Source organism: Leptidea sinapis, chromosome 3 (genome assembly GCF_905404315.1).
Source record: "Leptidea sinapis chromosome 3, ilLepSina1.1, whole genome shotgun sequence".
Lineage (NCBI taxonomy): Eukaryota > Metazoa > Arthropoda > Insecta > Lepidoptera > Pieridae > Leptidea > Leptidea sinapis.
In genome coordinates this window covers 8,992,027-9,015,353 of record NC_066267.1, presented here as the reverse complement: position 1 = coordinate 9,015,353, position 23,327 = coordinate 8,992,027, and the positions used below count along the sequence as shown (strand labels likewise).

General features: G+C 34.5%; 1 protein-coding gene across 3 annotated transcripts in view; it reads left to right on the top strand.

Annotated features, from left to right (window-relative positions):
- Nucleotides 1–11,779: 11,779 nt before the first annotated feature.
- LOC126979616 (irregular chiasm C-roughest protein) overlaps nt 11,780–23,327 on the top strand; it is a 163,616-nt gene continuing 152,068 nt past the window's right edge. For 2 of the 3 annotated variants that reach the window (XM_050829046.1, XM_050829044.1), the window contains exon 1: nt 11,781–12,155. In XM_050829046.1, the coding sequence (XP_050685003.1) occupies nt 12,089–12,155 (67 nt within the window). In that variant the 5' untranslated portion in view covers nt 11,781–12,088. Of the gene's footprint in view, nt 12,156–23,327 lie in introns of all 3 variants that reach the window. The other variant, XM_050829045.1, reaches the window with a different exon arrangement.

Below are 23,327 nucleotides of genomic sequence, written 5' to 3'. Positions count from 1 at the left end.
AATTACTTTCACCAGTAAGGGGTAAGCAGTATTGCCGATATCGAGGTCTTACTCGAACTTATGGGTCTCACGGACAGAATGGCAATGTTTCATTTTGTTTGCCGCTCAGAATTTTTGGATTTTTCAATAATCTTGAGCGGCACTGCATTGTAATGGGCGTATTAATTACCATCAGCTGAACGTCCTGCTCGTCTCGTCCCTTATTTTCATTAAAATAATACAGCTAAGTCGAAACAAAGAAGTAAACGATCACAATAACATTATTTTCCTACAAACCGTATCGTCAATTTGAGACTACATTCGCTGCAACAGCCAGTATGACGTATCTACTTTGCTCACCTCTGAGCGGGGATTCAAACGGATTTGTATCTATTAATTCGTGTGCAGTTTAAACATTATTAGATTCCACGAGAGTCCAAACGAGATGAAAGTAAGTACCTAAAAATGTTAAACCCTACCTATAATACCCGTACCGTCAAGTGTTAGAAATATCACGAAAATATAACCTTGCTATGTCAAATGATTCGGGCAATGAAGATAGATTGAAAAAACAGTTCTTAACCGGTTCCTTCAAAAAACTTAACGTCTTAACTTCTAAGCCACGTTTTATTTTGTGGGTATTGAATAAGACTTGAGTTGTCATGTGTGACGCTCGACTGCGTAACGCTTTAGTTCGGGAAAATGGTCGATTAAAAGGGAGAGCGATCCACAATAATTGTACCTACCTCTCATAATATGTAATTTTATATATTAATATAGAATATTAAAATAGTTTTCTTTCGTCGACCCTCGCCTCATAAAAGTTTTCACGTCTATGGTGTTATCTTACGCACACATTGTTTATTTTTATTTCATTTCCTGTATTCATATTATTCCAATATTAGTGAAAACCCAAAATTAACAATGAACCTAATTGTTGGAAACTTAATATTTCCATATTATAGGATCTGAAAAGCAGAGAGATGCTAAATCCTTAAACAGAGACATCTATGGCGAAATGATAGAACTAGTAGGTGACATGAGCGGTCAGTGCACCGTTCTCAACCTTGACATGCAGAACAAACCTATTGAACCACTTCATGCTAACGGGGCACACAAATTACAAGAGATGTCGCTTAAAAGTAAAATTTATTATGATGTCAATATTATCATAACAGCCAATGATATTTAAAAGTATATATAGGTTACCTAGACAAAATTCGGTCTTTGAAAATGATACACAAACGCACACACGAATAATTTAACATTGCAATAGCACACTACATTACGATTACACGTCAAAGAAGGATAGTAAATACAATTATGGCAAGAGAAAAAGAGATAAGTCTAATTTGCTAATTGCTTCGTATTTGAGTAACAAAAACACAGAAAAAACAACAGATATCATTCTTTACCGTACACCGTGATTTATGCCTAAAATACGATTCATTCACCTTTCCGCATCGGCGCGCTCCGGATCTCGCTGTACACTGTAGATCGGCAAGCTTCCGGCATTTTCGCGGCATTTTCCCCGTGTGCATTATTTTACGTGTAGTTATAAAATGCTTATAACTAGGGTGATTTGAGTGACTGTCACTGAAAGCTATTGAAACAAGCTATAAGACCATGTATAAATTATTCATATTGTCTTTCTTTTTTATTTCACAAAGACTTTTCATTCGAAAAAAAGTGTAAAAATAGGTATATTTTAAAATAAATATTGTTATTATTGTTAATTACTTGTTTTATTTATTTCCTTTTATGTTTTTGTAATGAATAGTATATGTTAATTATAAAATTAAGCTTAAATCTCCACAAAGAACGATCTTTGTGTAAAGTCTTGATAACGACCGCTCGCTGCGCTGGCCGGGAACAAGTGGACACATAAGTGCTTTGTCCGTAAAGCTATGACGTCGAATATTGGTGGCCTTGAATCGTAACGGATCGAAATGTGTTTGGGAATTCACTCGTTCATAACTGCGTAGGCAAATAAACCATCTTGTACACCTAATAAGGGTGAAAACTGGATGAGGTAAAAGAGTGCCCCGCGGCACAGCCGCTCTCATTGTTTTTTGAATTACCAGTGCCCGCGGGCACGGCCGATGCGGAAAGGTTCATGAGCTCATGTAGTAAAAGTTACAAAGTAGTAAAACTACATTGATATTAGGTTAATAAAGTGTTATTAATTTTATAAAAAAAATAATTTAATATTGATTATAATATATATTCTGATATATATATATTGATGATGTAAATTATTTGTACATAAAATAATAAAAAACATACAGACATATCAAAACAAACCCGAAATGTATTAACAATAAGGGTTCCATTTTTAAAATTTTACTAAAGACGGCTAAACGGCGGCCCAAAAAGTTTTATGTTTACAATTATTATTTCTGGATTATTATATTATTTATGAATGTCTTTTTGTTCAGGGCTTATTACAATAAGATAATGGGAGGAAAAGAAAATGATTCATTGATTCTTCTGCAGTTAGCAAGGGATATAGCGAAAAAGCAGTGTTTCTGAAAAAACTCCTACGTAAGCAAATAGCACTTACTGTCTACGTCCGCTACCTACCCTAAAACTTGTTTTTGTAGTTTGATAGTTCAGCTACCTATATACGCACGTGTTTATTTAAAATATCTCGTATTACATTCACTGCAACAAGGCCTTTTTTACATCATTTCCTAAATTGTCCTAAAATTATACTACCTCGATCATCCCGCAGCAGACAGGGTAGTTGCGATATATTCGGAGTATTATCGTATTATCGTTCCGAATGTGTCGTTGTCGATTTTGCGAGTATACCTCCTGGTACGTTACATACATTCCAAGATTGATTACTAATAAAATATCAAATAGCCTGCTATTACTAATCTCATTCTATATCACCTTTATTATAAAGACTAAAGGCTTTGAAAGCTTATTATAATCATCATAATATTATTTTAGAAAGACGCTCACTAACTAACAAGAAAACTCAAGTTTCGCAATCAAGCGATTACTAACGCTATGTATTTTGCCTACGATTTCATTTCTGGTTGATTAATCTATGACAAATTCTATTTGTCCTTGTCGCGCTGTAGTTGACATCATATTCTCTATCTCGCTCGAACTACCACGTTAATAATTCGAGATTTATTTGTAAATAAGCAATAAAATCGTGATAAAATACAAATACGACGTTCTTAAGGATACTTTCGTATGGTATGAAATACCTTCACTCTTATATATATTGGAAACATAGTTTTTACATCTTCTTAACACACAGGTTGGCATTATTATTACCTTGCCACGAAAACGTTCGGCTTAGCTCGCTGCTATTAGCCGACTAAATGAAACTACGACAATTGTCTGAATTTGTCTGCAACAATTTGCGCGCGCTAGTGCGATATCTACCTCTTTATTGTATATAATATCATTGATAACAGCTGTAGTTGTGAACAATTGAACATACCATCAGTCCCATAGATGATACACTATATACCAGAGATAGATATGCCACTGATATTTTTCATATGTAAAAATCAGTGTACCCAGGCCAAGAGATGGCACTGTGCTATTTTTATTACGCCCGTAGCCTACCGACATTTTACTATTATTGTAGACCGTATTGATAGCATATTGATTTTTTTTTCAGCACTTTCAATGCAAATTTTTTCATGTGCCAATGTAGGGAAGTTGCACCCCCCTGAGTCTACTTGACTCATTCGGCCACTGATAACTGAATATTTAAATTATTTTTTAATATCTACAAAGTACCAGTACCAGTGAGAGGCTCCTTTGCACAGGATGCCTGCTAGATAATGGGTACCACAACGGCGCCTATTTCTGCCGTGAAGCTACTGCTTCACATTACTATGTGTACGCATTATTGCGTTTCGGTCTGAAGGGCGCCGCAGCGAGTGAAAACTGTTAACATCATATTATATCTCAAGGTGACGAGCGCAATTGTAGTGCCACTCAAAAAATTGGGTTTTTCAAAAATCGTGAGCAGCGCTGCATAGTAATGGGCATGGCGTATCAATTATCATGAGCTGAACGTCCTGCTCGTTTCGTCGATTGTTGGTACTAATTGTAATGTCAATTAACCATAACAATACTAAGTAGGTAATGCATCAGAGCTGGAAAATATAATATAATATGTAATTTACTCAGGTACCTACTTCCATTTTAATAAAATTGTTAGTAAGCCGCAAACATCTTTTAAATATTTTAAACACGTTGTACTTATTAATTAACAGACATGATATCTAAACATATTTATTTTAAAGATAATAATTTTATATATTTCGCAAGCACCGTCATGAATTCCTTAAGTCCCTAGCGAGATCGTAGAAGATGTGAACACGTCTAAAACTACGCGAATCGAATAACCTAGCTCTGTTATTAGATTATATTTATTAATCGTGATTTTAATACTTTTCTTTCTTAATATGTGATCGACTACATTCTTATTATACATAATATAAATATTATATACAAAAGATAAGTAAGTTACTAAAATTCGGTAGGTTATTCAAATTATTACGAGATAGAAGTGATAAAACAAAAAATGTATCACTCATGCGGGAAAAGTAGTAGGTATCTTGGCGCTCGCTGTTGCGGTTGCCGTTTGCCTATTTTTAAATTACGTGCGTGCGTGCGAAAGGTTTACTTGTCGCACGGAAATGTCGTTTGAGTGCGAAAAGTTTACTTGTCGGACGCAAATTACCAGTGGGAGTCTCCTTTGCACAGGAAGCCGGCTAGATTATGGGTACCACAACGGCGCCTATTTCTGCCGTGAAGCAGTAATGTGTAAGCATTACTGTGTTTCGGTCTGAAGGGCGCCGTAGCTAGTGAAATTACTGGGCAAATGAGGCTTAACATCTTATGTCTCAAGGTGACGAGCGCAATTGTAGTTCCGCTCAGAATTTTTGGGTTTTTTGAGAATCCTGAGCGGCACTGCATTGTAATGGGCATGGCGTATTAATAACCATCAGCTGAACGTCCTGCTCGTCTCGTCCCTTATTATCATAAAAAATAATCTTGGCACACGCAAATTTCGTAATATCAAAACTATATTGAGGTTGACGCGTCTGACAGTTTAATAAAATTATAATTTAAGTAACAAAAGTTTAAAAACAAATATGGAGTCAAAAAAAATACATAAATCGTTGCTTTTGTACTACAATATACTATTACTCAACTATATTTATATCTATAGTGTACACTCTTATAATAAAGTTTAAAGATTTGTGGTTATTATATGTTTTTTATTAGTTTGTACGCATGAAATTTAGAATCATGTTATTTATTTTTCTAGAGCCAATTGCGAATTATAAGTAAAATAACGGTAGTATATTTTGCTGCGGTGCCTTTATATAAAGTGATACATCTATCAATACATCTGCATCGGTGAAAACTGCATTCATTTCCATGCAGTAGCTTTTATGTAACATAAACGAGTACAAACAACAGACAGACAGACAGACAAAAATTGTTGTTTTTGCTTCTGAAGCTCTAACTGAGAGTATCGTTTAACCATTATTAGTTTTTTGTTAATATCAATAATTTAGGTACCTACTGATATAGATGAATAAATTCCTAAACATACGGATGGATCTCAGAAAAATTTTCACCAACTGATGTTTCATTTAATGTTATTAGAACTCAGTAACATAGGCGTAATTTTATTAAAAAAAAAATGGGGATCAACACTGTGACAATATACAGGTTGGTTTTATGAGAAGGGCGGTAATGGCCAAGTCGGAAATTACAAGACTTAGAGAAGAGTCGTGAAAGGAGTCATGCCCTCGATTTATAGGAAAACAGTAACTGCATATATAGTTTTTTTAAATTTCTTGAACTTGTGACGGAAATCGACCCGAATGATTTGTTCAAAAAATTACATTCTGTAGTATTGCACCAATGGACTCTGTTGCTGATAAGAATAAATCTTTGCAATGAAATGTATTAATATAAATGAAAGGAAATACCATTTTTTTTGATCTATTATTTATGCGCCTAAGAAAACTCACCTCCTATTCAAAAGGTCATTAGAGAGACGTATATAAACTTATGCATTGGAATCAAAGGAAACCATTTTGAGCAACTTATTACTTAGGTAAAAGTGAGATATGAAAAAAAATTGTATCTTTTTTCTATTTCCTTTCATTTTTAGTATAACATAATATCTTTGCAAATATTGATCCTTATCAACAACAGAGTCTATTGGTTCAATAATACAGGCTGTATTTTTTTTTTGAAAAATCATTCGGTTCGATATCCGTCATAAGTTCAAGAAATTTTTAAAAACTAATTATGCAGTTGTGGGTTTCTTATAAATCGAGAACATGACTCCTTTCACGACTTTTCTCTAAGTCTCGTAGTTTCCGACTTGGCCATCACCACCCTTCTCAAAAAACCATCCTGCATATTATAATATAAACAATAAAAATACTAGCTTTTAGCCCCGACTTCGTGCGCGTGCAACAGTTAGTTTGGGCAGCATTTTTTATTTTTTAATATACTCACTTTGCAAATAATACACTATAAAACTGCTGTGGCTAATATACATTTTGATAAGCTCAGATATAACTCTAGAACTGTTATCCCCCTTTTCACAGCCCACACAGGTCTACATTTTAAAAACGCAAGAACAAATATTTAAAAGTTTCTTAAAATCTTCAATAATCACGAACTTTCCTACAAATTTCCAACCCCTATTCCAACCCCGCCAGGCCTTTTATTCGCGACTAGCTGACCCGACAGACGTTGTTCTGTATAATATCTATATATATAAAAATGAATTGCTGTTCGTTAGTCTCGCTAAAACTCGAGAACGGCTGGATGGGTTTGGCTAATTTTGGTCTTGAATTATTTGTGGAAGTCCAGGGAAGGTTTATAAGGTGAATAAATATGAAAGTTTTTGGGAATTAAATAAAAACAACAAATTTGTTTTTCCTTTGATGTGTCCATACATAATTTCTATGAGATAATTTATTGACGCACGGTTTGACAGTTCTGCTGTGAAACAATTTCATTACGACAGCAGGGTGCATATTTTACGAAGTAATTCTTGATGTTGTGATATATTATTGACAAATTCATAAAAAAACATTATCTTATTTATTTTCAACCTTCTCTGGACTTCCACAAATAATTCAAGACCAAAATTAGCCACATCGGTCCAGCCGTTCTCGAGTTTTAGCGAGACTAACGAACAGCAATTCATTTTTATAAATATAGAAGATAGAAGATAAAAAATAGCCTATGTCCTCTCCCAAGCTCTTGTCTATCTCTGTAATAAATTTCATCATAATCGGTTCAGTGGTTTAGGCGTGAAAGCGTAACAAACAAACTACATTCACATTTATAATATTAGTAGGGATTTAGGTAAATATCGTAGCAAAGAGAGGTATTAGATTGCTTACGTCTTACGCTATTAAGCGAGGGATTAGTTTTATATATGCAATAAGTTTAAATTTGCAACAAGTCCACTTCATTCATCCTATAAAGGCCCAAAACGCTATTGTTCGAGTATCTATCGAACGATATAACCGCTCGTCAAATATCAGACAGCCGAAACGCATGATTGGCCATGTATTTAACACAAAAATAGAATACGTTCACAAGATCAACACAAAACAAGATGTAAAGTGATCCTTGTTCCCGACGGATATCGAATTCCACTCCAGTGTGCAGCTGTTGTTAAACGTGCACTTTGTACGTAAGAAATAATTGTACTTTATAATAATATGTTAAACCGAAAGCCTGACTTGATAGTTGGAATCAATTTGGAATGTTATTTTTCCAAACCACTATATCCGCTTTGACCAACCAAAAGTATTAAGAGGCATAAATAGGCATAAAAGTTTATTTCTTGATCTGAAGCGGTAGTAGTATCTAGTATATTAGATATGACATCAATAAGAATTATATAGGAATCAATTTTGAGAAAATAAATGTCTTTTATTAGTAAAAGAGAATAGATTTCTCCCAAGACTGGTATGTGAAGCCATTGAAATTAAAAAACACCCAAATTTCAATAGAGAAGACGGTCTAAAGTTCACTTCAGGTCTTAATTTCCTGGTTGCTATTCCAGTATTTCACCAAGTATCTAAATATTTGCATGTGGGCACTCTTTCTAGTTTTTGCCTGCTAATATAATGTCTAAGTTGTTAATGCTATTCTTATATATGACCATGTGTTTCGTCTTTGAGATGTTCATCATAAGACCAGCTTTTTCGCTGCAATTTACTCGCTTGACAATTCTGTGAATATCTTTAGCATATAACGGTATGAGGACTGTATCATTTTAGGATGTGGACTGTATCACACAAGTTAGAATATCATCCTGCGGTTTTCAAGGAGCTTTTTTCCACGTACAAAAAAGCTGTGGAATGAGCTTCCTTGTGCGGTGTTTCCGGGACGATACGACATGGGTACCTTCAAAAAAGCGCGTACACCTTCCTTAAATGTCGCCAATGCTCCTGTGATTCCTCTGGTGTTGAAGAGAATGTGAAACCTTATATAGAGTTCATATAGCATTTATCGCATTTACCTACTTTCAAAAGACCAACTTCCTAAAAAGCCGTCGGTAGAATACAATAGAAATATATTTATTAACCATACGGATTAACAAAACATAACATACCTATGGTGTTGCAATATGTAATTAAATAGAAAAAAACACAAGTTGGTTGCGGATGATACTTCACTCATATTCAAAGTGAAAAGAAGTTTTATATGACGAAGTAAACAATGCTCTATCTGACATAGCGCCAATAACTTATTGTTAAATAGTCATAAAACTAAATATTTGCCGCGTAGAATTAAAATGTGGATGCGATTATTTTATGAAACGGAGAGGTAGTAAAACCGGTGGAATCTGCTAAATTTCTTGGCATTACTCTTGATTCTAAATTTCAATGGAGATATTGAAGGATATTTGCCAATCCGCATAATTCTGAAGCATATGCGGTTAAAAAAAATTACACAGTTAAGTAACTTTCAGACATAGATCCGGCGCGATTAGTATAATTTAGTTATTTTCATAGTACACAAATTAAATTTGAAAAACAAAATTTTATGAACGATGCGGGATTCGAACCCACGACCTCCGGCGTTCCGTGCCGGTGCTCTAACCAACTGAGCTAACCGTTCGAGTACCGCCTCGTTATAAAATTCTGTTTGCTTTGTTCAATTCTCAGGTAGTGGCTTCATCTACAGGATCTACTTTATAGTTTATCAACTGTACCTGCTCAACCCCAAAATTTTTTAAATTTTATTTGTGTATTAATCCTAGAAGTGAGGGTTTCATAGTATTATGTTCTATGGTATATTGTTTTGGGGCAGTTCAGCCGATATTAATACCATCTTTGTGCTGCAGAAGAGGCTATTTATAAAATTGATCCTTGAGAATTCTTTTTGAAGTCAGTTTAAACACTAACACCGCTTCGGAAACAAATGGTTCTCTGAGAGAGAAGAAACGTCGCAAAAAACTCTCCCAGCATAGAAGCTTGTAATAAAACTTACTTTTATTTATCAAACTATAGAGCGTGATTTTTAATTCCTATTTCTCAAGCGCACCTAAAGTAATTTTACATCAAAAAGCTTAATGTTTCAGTATTTTGAGGCATATATTCCTTATGAGGAAGCTCAATATCGCTCAGAGGGTAATAAAGAGGGCTATGCTCGGAGTTTCCCTGCGAGATCAAATGAGAAACGAGGAGATCCGTAGGAGAACCAAAGTTACCGACATAGCCCACCAGATGGTTGCGAACTGAAGTGGCAGTGTGCAGGGCACATAGCTCGACGGACAGATGGCCATTGGGGCAGTAAAATCCTCGGATGGCGACCACGTACCGGAAGACTCGGTGTTGGTAGGCCCCCCACAAGATGGACCGACGATCTGGTCAAGATAGCCGGAATATGAATGGATTAGGGCAGCGCAGGACCGATCGTCGTGGTGATGTTTGGGGGCCTTTGTCCAACAGTGGACGTCTTCCGGCTGAAATGGAATGATGATTATTTTGGGGCATTTAATCTTTACGTATAAAAAATCGCAACAAAATATTTCTTGCTGAGTTCTACAAATAATACCTAATCCAAAAATGTAGGTACTTAATAGAATTTTTGTATGTGTTTGATTGTATGTATCTGAGAAGAATGCAAACACTGCTGAATAGATTTAATGATTTCTAAAAAGAGATGGATCAGGTTGGATTTCATATATCGCATCCCATCCCATCATCCCCCCCTAAAGATGGGCTGACGATTTAGTCAAGATCGCCGGAATACGTTGGATGAGCGCAGCGCTGGATCGAGTGTCATGGAGATCTTTGGAGGAGCAGCATTGGACGTATTCTGGGTAAGATGATGATGATGTCACAGGCAACAGCTAGTAATTAATGTTTACAGAATTGAGCATTGCTAGAGCTATAAGTTAACCTTATTATTATGATCTGTAAAAGCTTCAATTGACCTATTTACCCCAGCGGCTGTGTTAAAAGCAGATCAAAGTATAATCAATCGTGTTTATGCTATACATACGAATATCTGAAACTATTACACTGGGTATTTACATTGTGCACCCAAATCCATTTATTTATAAAATAATAAATAACAGTCATAGGCATAAAATTAAAAATCCATCTATATATGCCTTAATACCTTTACAAATTATTATCTTAATATAATATATAAATCCAGTGTCCTGATATTTGTTTCCAGTAAACCCCTAAATTAATGATCGGATATTAATGGGGATTACTTCATGGAGTGCAGTTTAGTCCAACCTGAGAGATAGGATAGTTTATATTTCGATTTGGGACCCATAATTATTTTTATTTCCAATATTTGATTTGTATGGACATAATATTTTCTATGAGCGAATTTATTGGCGCACGGTTCGACAGTTCTGCTGTGAAACAATTTCATTATAACAACAGGGAGAATATTTTACGAAATAATTATTGATGTTATGAAAAATTATTGACAAATTCATAAAAAAGAAACAGTATTTTATTTATTATTACAGAGCAACGTCTGTCGGGTCAGCTAGTTACTTATAAAAATATGACAAAGAAAAAGGCACATGTACCTGATCTGACCCCGAAATCAAAATAATTGTAAAAAAAAAATGTTATATAAGCTTGAATAGATATAATAATATTATGTGACATTATCAGACATTTTATACCTATTATTATTATACATTACGTACTATTCGTCTCTTTAGACGACCTCAAAAAAGGTGGTTAATCTCATTTACTGATGTATAATTAATTAGAAGGACTTTTCATTTATAAATATTTCACGGTTGGCGGCAAGATGATTAAGTGAACGTGAAGTATAACTTAATAAAACACTTAAACGGGTAAATCTTTAAAATTTATTATTTGTAATATTTGAGAGAAATAACATTTATAAAAAAATGTTTTAAAGGTAGTCCTTATACCCAAACATCTGCGTCACAGTTACAAAATTTAACCATCCTTCAATGCTCCATAGAGCACGAAACTCATTGTTTTAAACAGCTCTACTTTATTATCAAAACATTTAAATTCCTAAGAACTACGTAATGTCTTTATCTTTTAAACTCATTGTTTTTCAGATCACCACAATACCAACAATAGGTAACGTGGTTTTCTATGCGCGTACGCTCCACAAAACTGCGAATTCTAAAATTAGCATAAATTTAAGGGCTGCTATGCGATTTTGATTCTTATTGCGCCACTATAAAGCCGTTGCGATCCTTACGGGAGGTAAGCGTAGCTTGTGTGAGGTACGTTTCGGTACGGTGCACATAGAGTCGTCAGTCGCAAGTCTGTCGACTGTGGTTCCGGTAGGGTCGATCACTAGAGCGTTGTGTTCATGCCTTTATGCCACTTTTAAAAAGTTATCGCGTGTATCGTTACGCGCCAAATAGTTTTAAATTCTACGCGCATAGACTGTTTTATTCTTTTTTTTTTCGGTAGGCAATGAAGAAAGTTGAATTAGCACCAATACGCCAATATTTTGGGGTAATTAAATGAACAGTGCACGCATTGAGAAATAATTATAACTTTTTGTGAAATGTTGTGAAGTTTTTTCTAACATAGTTACACCGTTTACGAAAATGGTTGAAATAAACAGTGAATATTGTGTGAGATTTTATTTTTTGTTTGTTGCTGTTGTATCAGTTGGTAAGTCATAATTTATTTATAATAATATTTTAAATTTACTTATTTTAAGTTGTCTGTCTGTAGTTGTATACTAAAAGGCCTTTAAATTAGTATAATAATAATAATAATAAATTAGTTATTATTAAGTTAATTATTAAAAGTATAATATTATGTGAATTAATTTTACTGATACTTAGTACATTATAATTAATTATATAATTTAATATTGATGAAATAATATATAAGTAAAAATATATTTATAAAAAAAAATTACTGGTACTTTTATAATGATATTTTTCGTTCCGTATTACATTGAGATTTTTTTATTGCAAATAATTGTGATTGAAAAAACTGTAATTTAAAATATATTGAAACATAAATTTTAGGAGCTGATATTGAAGTGAACTATAAATTAAATTAAATATGGTAATGGCAATAGAGTTTAAAAATTAATAGAGTTGAATAATGAAATTTAAAATAATTCACTTTTAATAATTCAATAATATGTTTTATATGTAGGTATGTATTACTCAATAATATAAAAAAAATAATAAAATCACTAACTATATAAATATATAATATAGTGTAGCTAGACTAGGTAAATTTGGTACTAAAAATACTATATAAGTACTAATTACTAGTATACTACCTTATCCACTTACTTAGCATGGGTGGAAAAAAGCGCGTGTGATACCAGTGTCATTGCAAGTGAGGTGATCACTTAACTGTGACCATCAGGTGATGTGTACGCTCGTTTGTTTCCCTATAAATATAATAAAAAAATTAACTACTGAAGGAAAGAAAGAATTACTCATTTCATATTTTACATAGGAAATATCTTTGTCGGATGTAAAATAAAGCGGTGATGTTTTAGTGTCTTACTCTACGTAAAAGTTCAAACTAAGATAAAAAATATGGGATTAGTTATACAAATTAAATTTGTAACCAAAAATAACCAATTGTTATCAACTGTATTGTAGAGCCTGTAGATGGAGCCACAACCTGAGAGTTGAAGAGGAGATAACCAAGATTTACGATCCATGCATCACTGGTAGGTACGGTTGAACCCGATACGCGCGGGTTCGAGTCCCGCATCGTTCATAAATTTTGTTTTCAAATTTAATTTGCGTTACATACAAACTGTTGACACAGTCTCGTATTAAGGTTTGCTAAACGTTATTTTGCCACAGTATTTTCAATTACTTAGAAGATGTTATTTTTGTAATGAATTTATTTAGCTTAAATGTTTTTTTTAATCTGTTACTAGAATAGTAGTATCACAGTAAGTGAATTTTGTAATTCTATTTGAGATAAATAAAGTTTCTGAAACCTTAAACAAACCGACGATCGTCTAAAACAATACCTGCATTATAAATCATGAATGTAATTCGCATAATTTTCATGTAAACACGCAATCAGGGAAGCACACACACCTAATAGAATGTATACACATTACAAGGCAAAGCCAATAATTTATAGACCTGGCCTAATTCTACTTCTCCTAGTGAGAATTGAACCAAGAACTGAGCTCAGAAGCAGTTCGATCAGTTAGATTGGACAAAATATTTTTTTGGGAACCACGGGGTATTAACGAACGATTCCCTCGCCATTACAAAATATTCAAAAATGCACAACGTTCTTCACTTCTGCGGGCACTCCCGGAGTGCAAGCCGTTATTTTTTTCATAAAAAATGACTTAAATCAGAAACCCTCTTGTTATGTTGATGTATGGACAAAATTTGAGTATTCTCTGTTTTTTCTCTGCTTATTTATAATGTAATTTAATACATTCCAATAATCCACAGAACATATAGATATACCAGCGGACCCGACAGACGTTGTCCTGTACACACGTTTTAAATTTAAAAAATACTGGGTCTCGAAATCTCGAGCGATTGCCAATTTCGTGGTCATCTGGAAGGCAAAGCCAAATTGGCTTCAAAGAAACTTGGCGTCATTAATAGAGCACGGCAATACTTCAAGCCGGCCAACATACTAGCGCTCTACAAAGCGCAGGTCCGGCCACACATGGAGTATTGCTGTCATCTCTGGTCTGGCGTACCCCAGTATCAGCTCGATCCATTTGACCGCGTGCAATGCAGAGCAGCTCGAATTGTCGGGGACCCAGTGCTCTGCGAAAGGCTGGATCACTTGTCGTTGCGTAGAGACGTCGCTTCCACCTTCGCACGACACGCCACAAGTTAGGATATTATCATCACCATCTGGATGTGTGGCGGTCCTCCACAGTGCGGTTTTCAAGGAGCTTTCTTCCACGTACTACAAAGCTGTGGAATGAGCTTCCTTATGCGATGTTTCCGGGACGATACGACATGGGTACCTTCAAAAAAAGCGCGTACACCTTCTTTAAAGGCCGGCAACGCTCCTGTGATTCCTCTGGTGTTGCAAGAGATTGTGGGCGGCGGACTTAACAACAGGTGACCCGTACGCTCGTTTGTAAAATTCCATAAAAAAAAATGTTCCAGTCGTTAGTATGTGTTTACTAACATACACATGGGCAGGAGAATTATATATGGACTGAATTGAGAATCTAAACCAATCTCAAATTCACTGAAACACACAAAATATCAACACACGTACAGAAGAAATACATATATAGATAGGTTACGTAACCTATCTTATGCTATGGACACATCTACTGATAAATCTCTGTGCAACTTGGATGATAATATGAAATATTGTAATGGTAAAATAATGTAACTTTAACGATGCCCGAAAACGGTTTCGCAAGCGCATTAATAGCGGTTTCGACCACAAATTTATCGAGATTCTATCCATGTGGATCAACAATAGTAAATAAAGGCCGGACTTATATGTAAATGTGATTGTGTGCATTCATGTTGAAACTATAAGGATATTAATTATTATCATAATGTGTTTTTATAATCAATTCTCATGCGAACTTTATTTTTTTTTAAATATTTTTTAAACACCTGATACTTTTTGTTATCTATGGCAACGGCGAACATTTTGTTTTTGTCTCTTGTTATGTTAGTACTTTGTTTAGTTTTTAATATTGAAGGCTTGTAATTACAACGCACATTGAACGATGTTATTTGAGATTAGTTTAAGGCACTGTATTTATATGTTTTTTAATATGTTCTGTTTTGCGCCTCGTTGCCAATGCTCTAAATATTTAAAAAAAAAGTTTATACGTACCATCACCCTTCGTTTCTCCACCTGCTAGTAGCTCAGAATAAGTACAATAATTTATAAAGCTTGACATGACATCAGACGGCGAGGAAATAGGACCATTCCCAATATACTATCTACAGGCAGAGATAAATTACTACCTTCTACTGTCAGAAATTAGCTGTCAATAATCTGAAGCTGTCCCAATATACCCGATAAGTCATTCTTATCGCCTTATATTGGGACGCGTGAGTTGTAATTTCCATACAAACTTCTATCGCTGGTAAGCTATACGTCCTCCCATTGACAGACAGCGTGTACGGATGAGGTGAGTTATCGTCGATAACTTTATTGGGACACAAAAGTCAACGATAGTTACGATTTTTATCTCAAGTAAGAGATAGACTGAATATTGGGAACGGCTGTAAATGAATCAAGCTATCTCCGGTCGGTTTGATTCTTTGGCGTTGAGATATGGGTTCTCTCTGCATCTTCTACCGCATTTATCACGGAGAGTTCTCAGAGGAGCTGTTCGGGTTGATTCCAGCGGCTGTGTTCCACCACCGGACATTACATCAAAATGCTAAATACCACCCGCATTACGTTGACATCTGGCATTCCACAACCGCGCGTTTTGCCTGATATTTATTGCCTCCCACAGCCATTTTGTGGAAACAATTACCAGCTGCCTATTTTCCCAAGCCGATACGGCTCAGGGACCTTCTAGAAAAGAGAATACTTCCACCTTAAAGGCCGGCAACTCATTTCTTGACACCTATTGGTGCGGATGTCCATATGTGGTTGCCTCACCGTGATACTTGTCCGTTTACCCCCTCTTATATAAAAAAATCGAATATTTAAAATACATTGGTTTGTGTGGTCGAAGATAGAACCGGAGGCTCAGTGGTGAGAATCAACGCTTCCACCTATTGCGCCATGGATGCTTTTAAGCCCATAACGTTTCAATTTGGTTCACATAATATGCTCAATGATGAATATGACGCGATGGAGAAGTATTTGAGCTATCTAGAAGCATCCATTGTGTTTCTGTGTACGGTTAACGGCCGTTCCCAATATTCAGTCTATCTCCGGTTGTGGCCTACTTGAGATAAAAATCTAAAAACTATCGTTTGCTTTTCTGTCCCAATAAACTTAACAACGGTAACTCACCTTATCCATACACGCTGTCTGTCAATGGGAAGCCGTATAGCTTACCAGCGATAGAAGTTTGTATGGAAATTGCAATTCACGCGTCCCAATATAAGGCGATAAGAATGACTTATCGGGTATATTGGGACAGCTTCATATTATTGACAGCTAATTATTGACAGTAGAAGGTAGTTATTTATCTCTATCTGTAGATAGTATGTTGGGAACGGCCGTTAGTGGCTTGGAGCGATTTGATAGCCACGAATTATTTGCTACAGCTATTTTGAATTAAACATGTCCACGAGAGTAAAATCGCAATCAAATCAAATGCTACAAGACCTTTAAACTCCAGACAAAATTTTCTTTAAAAACCTATTCGAACTAAGGACCTTAAGGAGTCAAATCGACAAATTCTTTCTTTTTCATAACTATCCAGGCTTATGAGGCTGATATAAACTATTAAACACACAATCCCCATAAAGATGCAGCAATATACCAATATACACATTTTTTAGTCAAAGTTGTAAGGAAATTATTTATCAATCTAACCGCGTCAACTAACTTAGAACCCAATAATAAAAAAATTTGAAAACAAAATATTATGAACGGTGCGGGACTCGAACCCACTACCTCTCGCGTTCCGTGCGAGTGCTCTGCAAACTGAGGTAACCGTTCGAGTGGCGTATCGTCATAAAATCTTGTATGCTTTGTTTAACTCCCAGTTTTTTACTTTAAAAACATAACAAACTACCCAATAATAATCTTTCCAATTTATTATAAAAAATCCCTTTTTTTTTTATGGAATAGGAGGACAAACGAGCGTACGGGTCACCTGGTGTTAAGTGATCACCGCCGCCCACATTCTCTTGCAACACCAGAGGTATCACAAGAGCGTTGCCGGCCTTTAAGGAAGGTGTACGCGCTTTTTTTGAAGGTACCCATGTCGTATTGTCCCGGAAACACCGCACAAGGAAGCTCATTCCATAGCTTTGTAGTACGAGGGAGAAAGCTCCTTGAAAACCGCACTGTAGAGGACCGCCACACATCCAGATGGTGGGGATGAAATCCTAACTTTTGTATTTAATATAGAGTATTATATTTTGGGAAATAATATGTTGGCCAAAATTGTTTAGAATTTCGCATAAAGTTTTTAAAGACTCACTTATCGTGCCGCGGGTGTAATTTCTCCAAAAAAAAAGGAAAATCTTATCCTGGTAACCTATTCTCGGTGCAATATCAAAAGTTTAATAATGCAAGCTGTATGTAGCATCCCATCTGACCCACGAGTGCTATTTGCAACATGCGGCTTGCTCTATTAGTCTCAACAGTCGAACCATAAATATGGGAGTAGGTTTCACTATGCCCGAATTCACCAACCCGGGAGTTGATTCGAGAAAAATAGAAATAGGTATAAGGTTAACAACAAATCAGTACTTTTTATACGCTTTAAATTATCTTCACCTGTATGTTTGTATGTTTGTAACCGACTTCTTTGGGTGCGATTTTGACCCACTTTAAACGGCTAGATTTCGTTCAAACTTTGTAGATTTATCGAGGACCGATGACATTACACTAATTTGACTAAAAAATTGAAAATAAATTAAAATAGAAAATAGTGTAAAAAAATAAATTTCACTGTAAAAAAAGCGTGGGGTGCTTTTTAAGATATTATTAAAATAATAATTCTTCGACACCCCACGCTTTTTTACAATAAAATATATTTTTTTACACTATTTTCAATTTAAATTTATTTTCTATTTTTTAGTTGAATTTTATATAAAGCGTGCTTTTTATTTTTTTTAACTATTATTTTTATTTATATTAATTACAATTTTAGTAACAATGGTTTTTTAGCATTGAAAAAAACTTAAGATCTTTTTTTATCGAATAGGAGGACAAACGAGTGTACAGGTCACCTGATGTAAAGTGATCACCACCGCCAATTATCTCCTGCAACACCAAAGGTATCACAGGAGCGTTGCCGGCCTTTTAGGAATGCGCACTTTTTTGAAATTACTAATTCCGTATAGTCTATTGTTAATTTAGTCTACAGGAGTGTATTATGAAGGTACAGTAAGTTAGAAGGTACTGTACCATGATACAAGAATTTATTTACCTTGGTTGACAGCTAATTGTAATATATTTAATTCAATAAACATTCTTAAACACATTTGACGTGGAATTAAACTTTCATATTATTTATCACACGAATGTACGTAGCGGAATTCGAACTCTGGACCCCTAGTTTATTATGTACGGGTCGCTAACCACTAGGCTATATGAGTTTTCAAATAATATTAAGTACTTATGTACTTTTTACATACTTTTGTAAAAGACGGACGGACAGGCCAATAGTCGAGCCCTAATAATTGGGTTCCCGTTGCTTATCCTTGGGGTACGGAACCATTATACATTGATGAAGACATTATGGATGTAGTCTACATTTATTCCCTATATCTATAACCGAAGGCGCGCACGAAACAGATCAAATCAAATCAAGTCAAAATCACTTTATTCATGTAGGTCGTAGAAAATTAAAAAAAAAATTTCACTATTGAACTTACCGCCACTTCGTCAAGGAGTTAGTGAGAAGAAGTGACAAGAAACCTATTGCCACTCTTTTAAATAAACATTTACATTTTCATCAAAATACAAATAATTTCAATTATGTACAATATATTATAATATGTAAAGAAATGCAACTAAAATACTCAAACGTCAAATAGTCGAGTATCTTCTAATATTATAAATACGAAAGTTTGTAAGAATGTATGCACGTCTGGATGTATGTTTGTTGCCCTTTCACGCGAAATCTACTTAATGGATTTTATTGAAACTTTACAATAATATAGCTTATATATCAGAATAAAACTTACATAACAGATATTTATCTATCTTCTATATATATAAAAATGAATTGCTGTTCGTTAGTCTCGCTAAAAGTCGAGTACGGCTACTTTTGGTCTTGAATTATTTGTGGAAGTCCAGAGAAGGTTTAAAAGGTGAATAAATAGGAAAATACTGCAAAATTAAATAAAAACAACAAATTTGTTTTTCCTTTGAAGTGTCCTTGTTGTTCAGAAATCAAATTGAAAAAATAGTTTACAATGAATATCTAATTTGAATTTATATCTTTCTAACTTTCGCCGGAGGTAAAAAATTAACTTAATTTTATATACAGAACAACGTCTGTTGGGTCAGCTAGTAGGAGATAAATTTTGTCTATACTACATTATTTGAACAAATATTTGAATAGTTATAACGATGACGATAAACAACCGAGTGCGCGATATTGTAGTGCGGTCCAGTGGCAAGCGGTGGGACGGGCATGCGGGTGATCGGAGGACTGTGGGTGGAGTTATGAATTTTAAACGCCTGCAGTTCCAATTAATTAGCATTTTCAATGAATATCAACAAATCGTAGGGTCAAACCCTAAAAGAAGCAGGCATACATTTGGGCATGCCATGTTTTTCTTACGGCCAACTCTACATGATATGCTCACGCGTTTCTAAATCGCAAAATCTGACTGAAAAACATCGTTTATCATAATTTAGGAGGACATAGGACATATATTGCAGTATATATCTATCTATACCTTTTGCATCATATACATACATCCGTACCTATCTATGCTTACAAAGTATACTTGTTCGAACACTTACATCTGGAGAACGGCTGCAACGATTTTTATGATTTTTAATTTGTTGGATTTGCGTCCGTCCCGAATAATATAAAATCATTGAAAAATTTATGAAAAAAGATAATTCTTTCTTTCATTTAAAATCATTATCACAATTTTCTAAAGGGTAATCTTTTTTTATGGAAAAGAAGGACTAAAGAGGATACGGGCCACCTGGTGGTCTGTAAGTGATGCCGCCCACATTCTCTTTCAACATCAGAGGCCATTCTCTTTCAACAAGAGCATTGCCGGCCTTTATCTCTGGTTCTACTGAACCGATTTTGAAAATTCTGTTACCAATAGAAAGCCAAATTTTTGTGAGTGTCACACATATGTTATATATTAACCCAAAAAATGAAAATAATTTTTCATTTTTTGTATTTGTAATATACCTCGGAGAAAAAACCGTAGTACTCTAAAAATATATTATATGGCAAAACAACCGTTTACCGGGTCAGCTAGTAATAAATAAAATACAGTTTCTATGAATTTGTCAATAATATTTCATAACATCAAGAATTATTTCGTAAAAAATTGTCCCTGTTGTTATAATGAAATTGTTTCACAGCAGAACTGTCAAACCGTGGGTCAATAAATTCTTCAAAATATGTCCATACAAAATAAATATTACAAATAAAAATAATTATGAGTTCCAAATTGAATTAAACTGCACTCCATGAAGTAATCCTCATTAAAATCCGTTCATCAGTTTAGAAATTGACTGGGAACAAACATCAGGACACTGGATTTATATATATTAACATATACATATTTTTTTTCATACATAATCTTATTTTGAAATGAAAATTGTAAGCATGCTTAAATATATTTTAGTTATCAAAGGAGATGGTACATATTTAGAACTCCTTTCACAGGTAAAGTTATGTTTCTAAATTTACTAGACTGGAAAAAGGTAAAATTCACAGCAGCGGTTATTTCATACGTCTTAAACACTATTTATTACTTTCTAAAATGAATGAATGATATATTTCTTGATCTTTTAATAACATAAAAATAAACACAAGGGAAGAACTACTTAACCGTTATCATAAAAAAAATATTCAAAAATAAAATACATAAGTATAATTTTTACGTAATACTAGCTGACCCAGCAAACGTTGTATTGCCATATCAAGTAATTAAAAAAAATTGGGGTATAAAAATTGATGCAACCGATTCTCAGACCTAACAAATTTATCGTTCTACAATTATTGCATTCGATTGCCATCTTGCAACCTTATAGCGGATTTGTGGATGGAACAGAATAATATAAAAATCACGATACAATAGTTGTAGATCGTAGAAGGGCGAAAATTTTAAGTTGTATATATTTTTTAATGCTTAATCATAAAAAAAAAACAAAATATTACGTCCAAAATAATAAAAATTTAGTGGTGGACATATAATAACATATAGGGGAATGAAAAATAGATATCGTCCAATTCTCCAGCCTAGCCGATATGCACGCTAAGATTCACGAAAATCGGTCGAGCCGTTTCGGAGGAGTTCAATTACGTACACCGTGATACGAGAATTTTATATATTAGATTATTTCGGAACAACCTGTGAGAAATCTATGTAGTAGCCGCGTGACTTCTAATGCAATCACTTTAGGCTGAATTTGGAATGAAATGAAATATATCTAATGAATCTTAACATGAGCGAGTGTAACTAAGCGCACTCCGAAGAATTTCACTTAATTCTTCATTATAAATTCTTAAGAGTTTAATGTTCACTAATAGTTCGCCTCCTCTGTACGTAAGAATGTCATTCTAATTATCCCTAAATTTCCGCGGAAACTTTTCTTGTTTCATCGGTCCCGGCGGAATTTCGCAAACTCGTTTAGACTTACGGACCTTGTAACAAATAAATGAAAAGAAGATTGTATAAAGTTCTGTGTGTACCAACAGCAATTTGTCTAGTTCGGACTTAGTTTAATTCATATTTACAACCGACTGCGGAAAAAGGAGATTCTCATGTCACGTTTTATTTTCATTTTACTTTTCATTTGAAAAGGCATGGTATTTATAGCCTATAGACCTTTTCTGAATTGCGCGCATGATTTAGAAATGGGCTCGTCAACCCTTTTGGAACTTTGGTTTATACAGGATCTTTCGATATGTTTAACCATTTTCAACAATGGCCAAGCGCATCACACCAAGATTCCGATAATATCAGTGAATTATGGATTACCCGACATCACTTGTCAAATAACCTACATTTTGGAAACCGCATATATTTGGATATCTACTGCTAAACATAAGTGTTACTATGATCTTTTTATAATATTATGTTTAACAATTTTCAACAATGGCCGAGCTCAACTCATCAAGATTCCGATAATGTCAGTGAATTATGGATTACTCGACGTCACTTGTCAAATAACCTTCATTTTTGAAACCGCATATATTTGGCTATCTATTGCTAAACTTAAGTGTTACTATGATCTTTCTATATTATGTTTAACCATTTTCAACAATGGCCGAGCGCATCACATCAAGACTCCGATAAAGTCCGTGAATTATGGATTACGCGACGTCACTTGTCAAATAACCTACATTTTTGAAACCGCATTTATTTGGCTGTCCATTGCTAAACTTAAGTGTTACTATGATCTTTCTATATTATGTTTAACCATTTTCAACAATGGCCAAGCGTATCACACCAAGATTCCGATAAAGTCCGTGAATTATGGATTACGCGACGTCACTTGTCAAATAACCTACATTTTTGAAACCGCATTTATTTGGCTGTCCATTGCAAAACTTAAGTGTTACTATGATCTTTCTATATTATGTTTAACCATTTTCAACAATGGCCGAGCGCATCACATCAAGACTCCGATAAAGTCCGTGAATTATGGATTACGCGACGTCACTTGTCAAATAACCTACATTTTTGAAACCGCATTTATTTGGCTGTCCATTGCTAAACTTAAGTGTTACTATGATCTTTCTATATTATGTTTAACCATATTCAACAATGGCCGAGCTCAACTCATCAAGATTCCGATAATGTCAGTGATTTATGGATTACTTGACGTCAAATGTCAAAAGTACATCGTACCTGAACCAAACCGCATTTACTTGTCGACCTATTAAATTAACTTACGATTATCTTTCTAAATGTTTAACCATCTTTAACGATGGGAGAGTTCAACAGATCAAGGTTCTGATGATAAAGTCAGGGCCAACAATTATAATTTAAAGGTAAC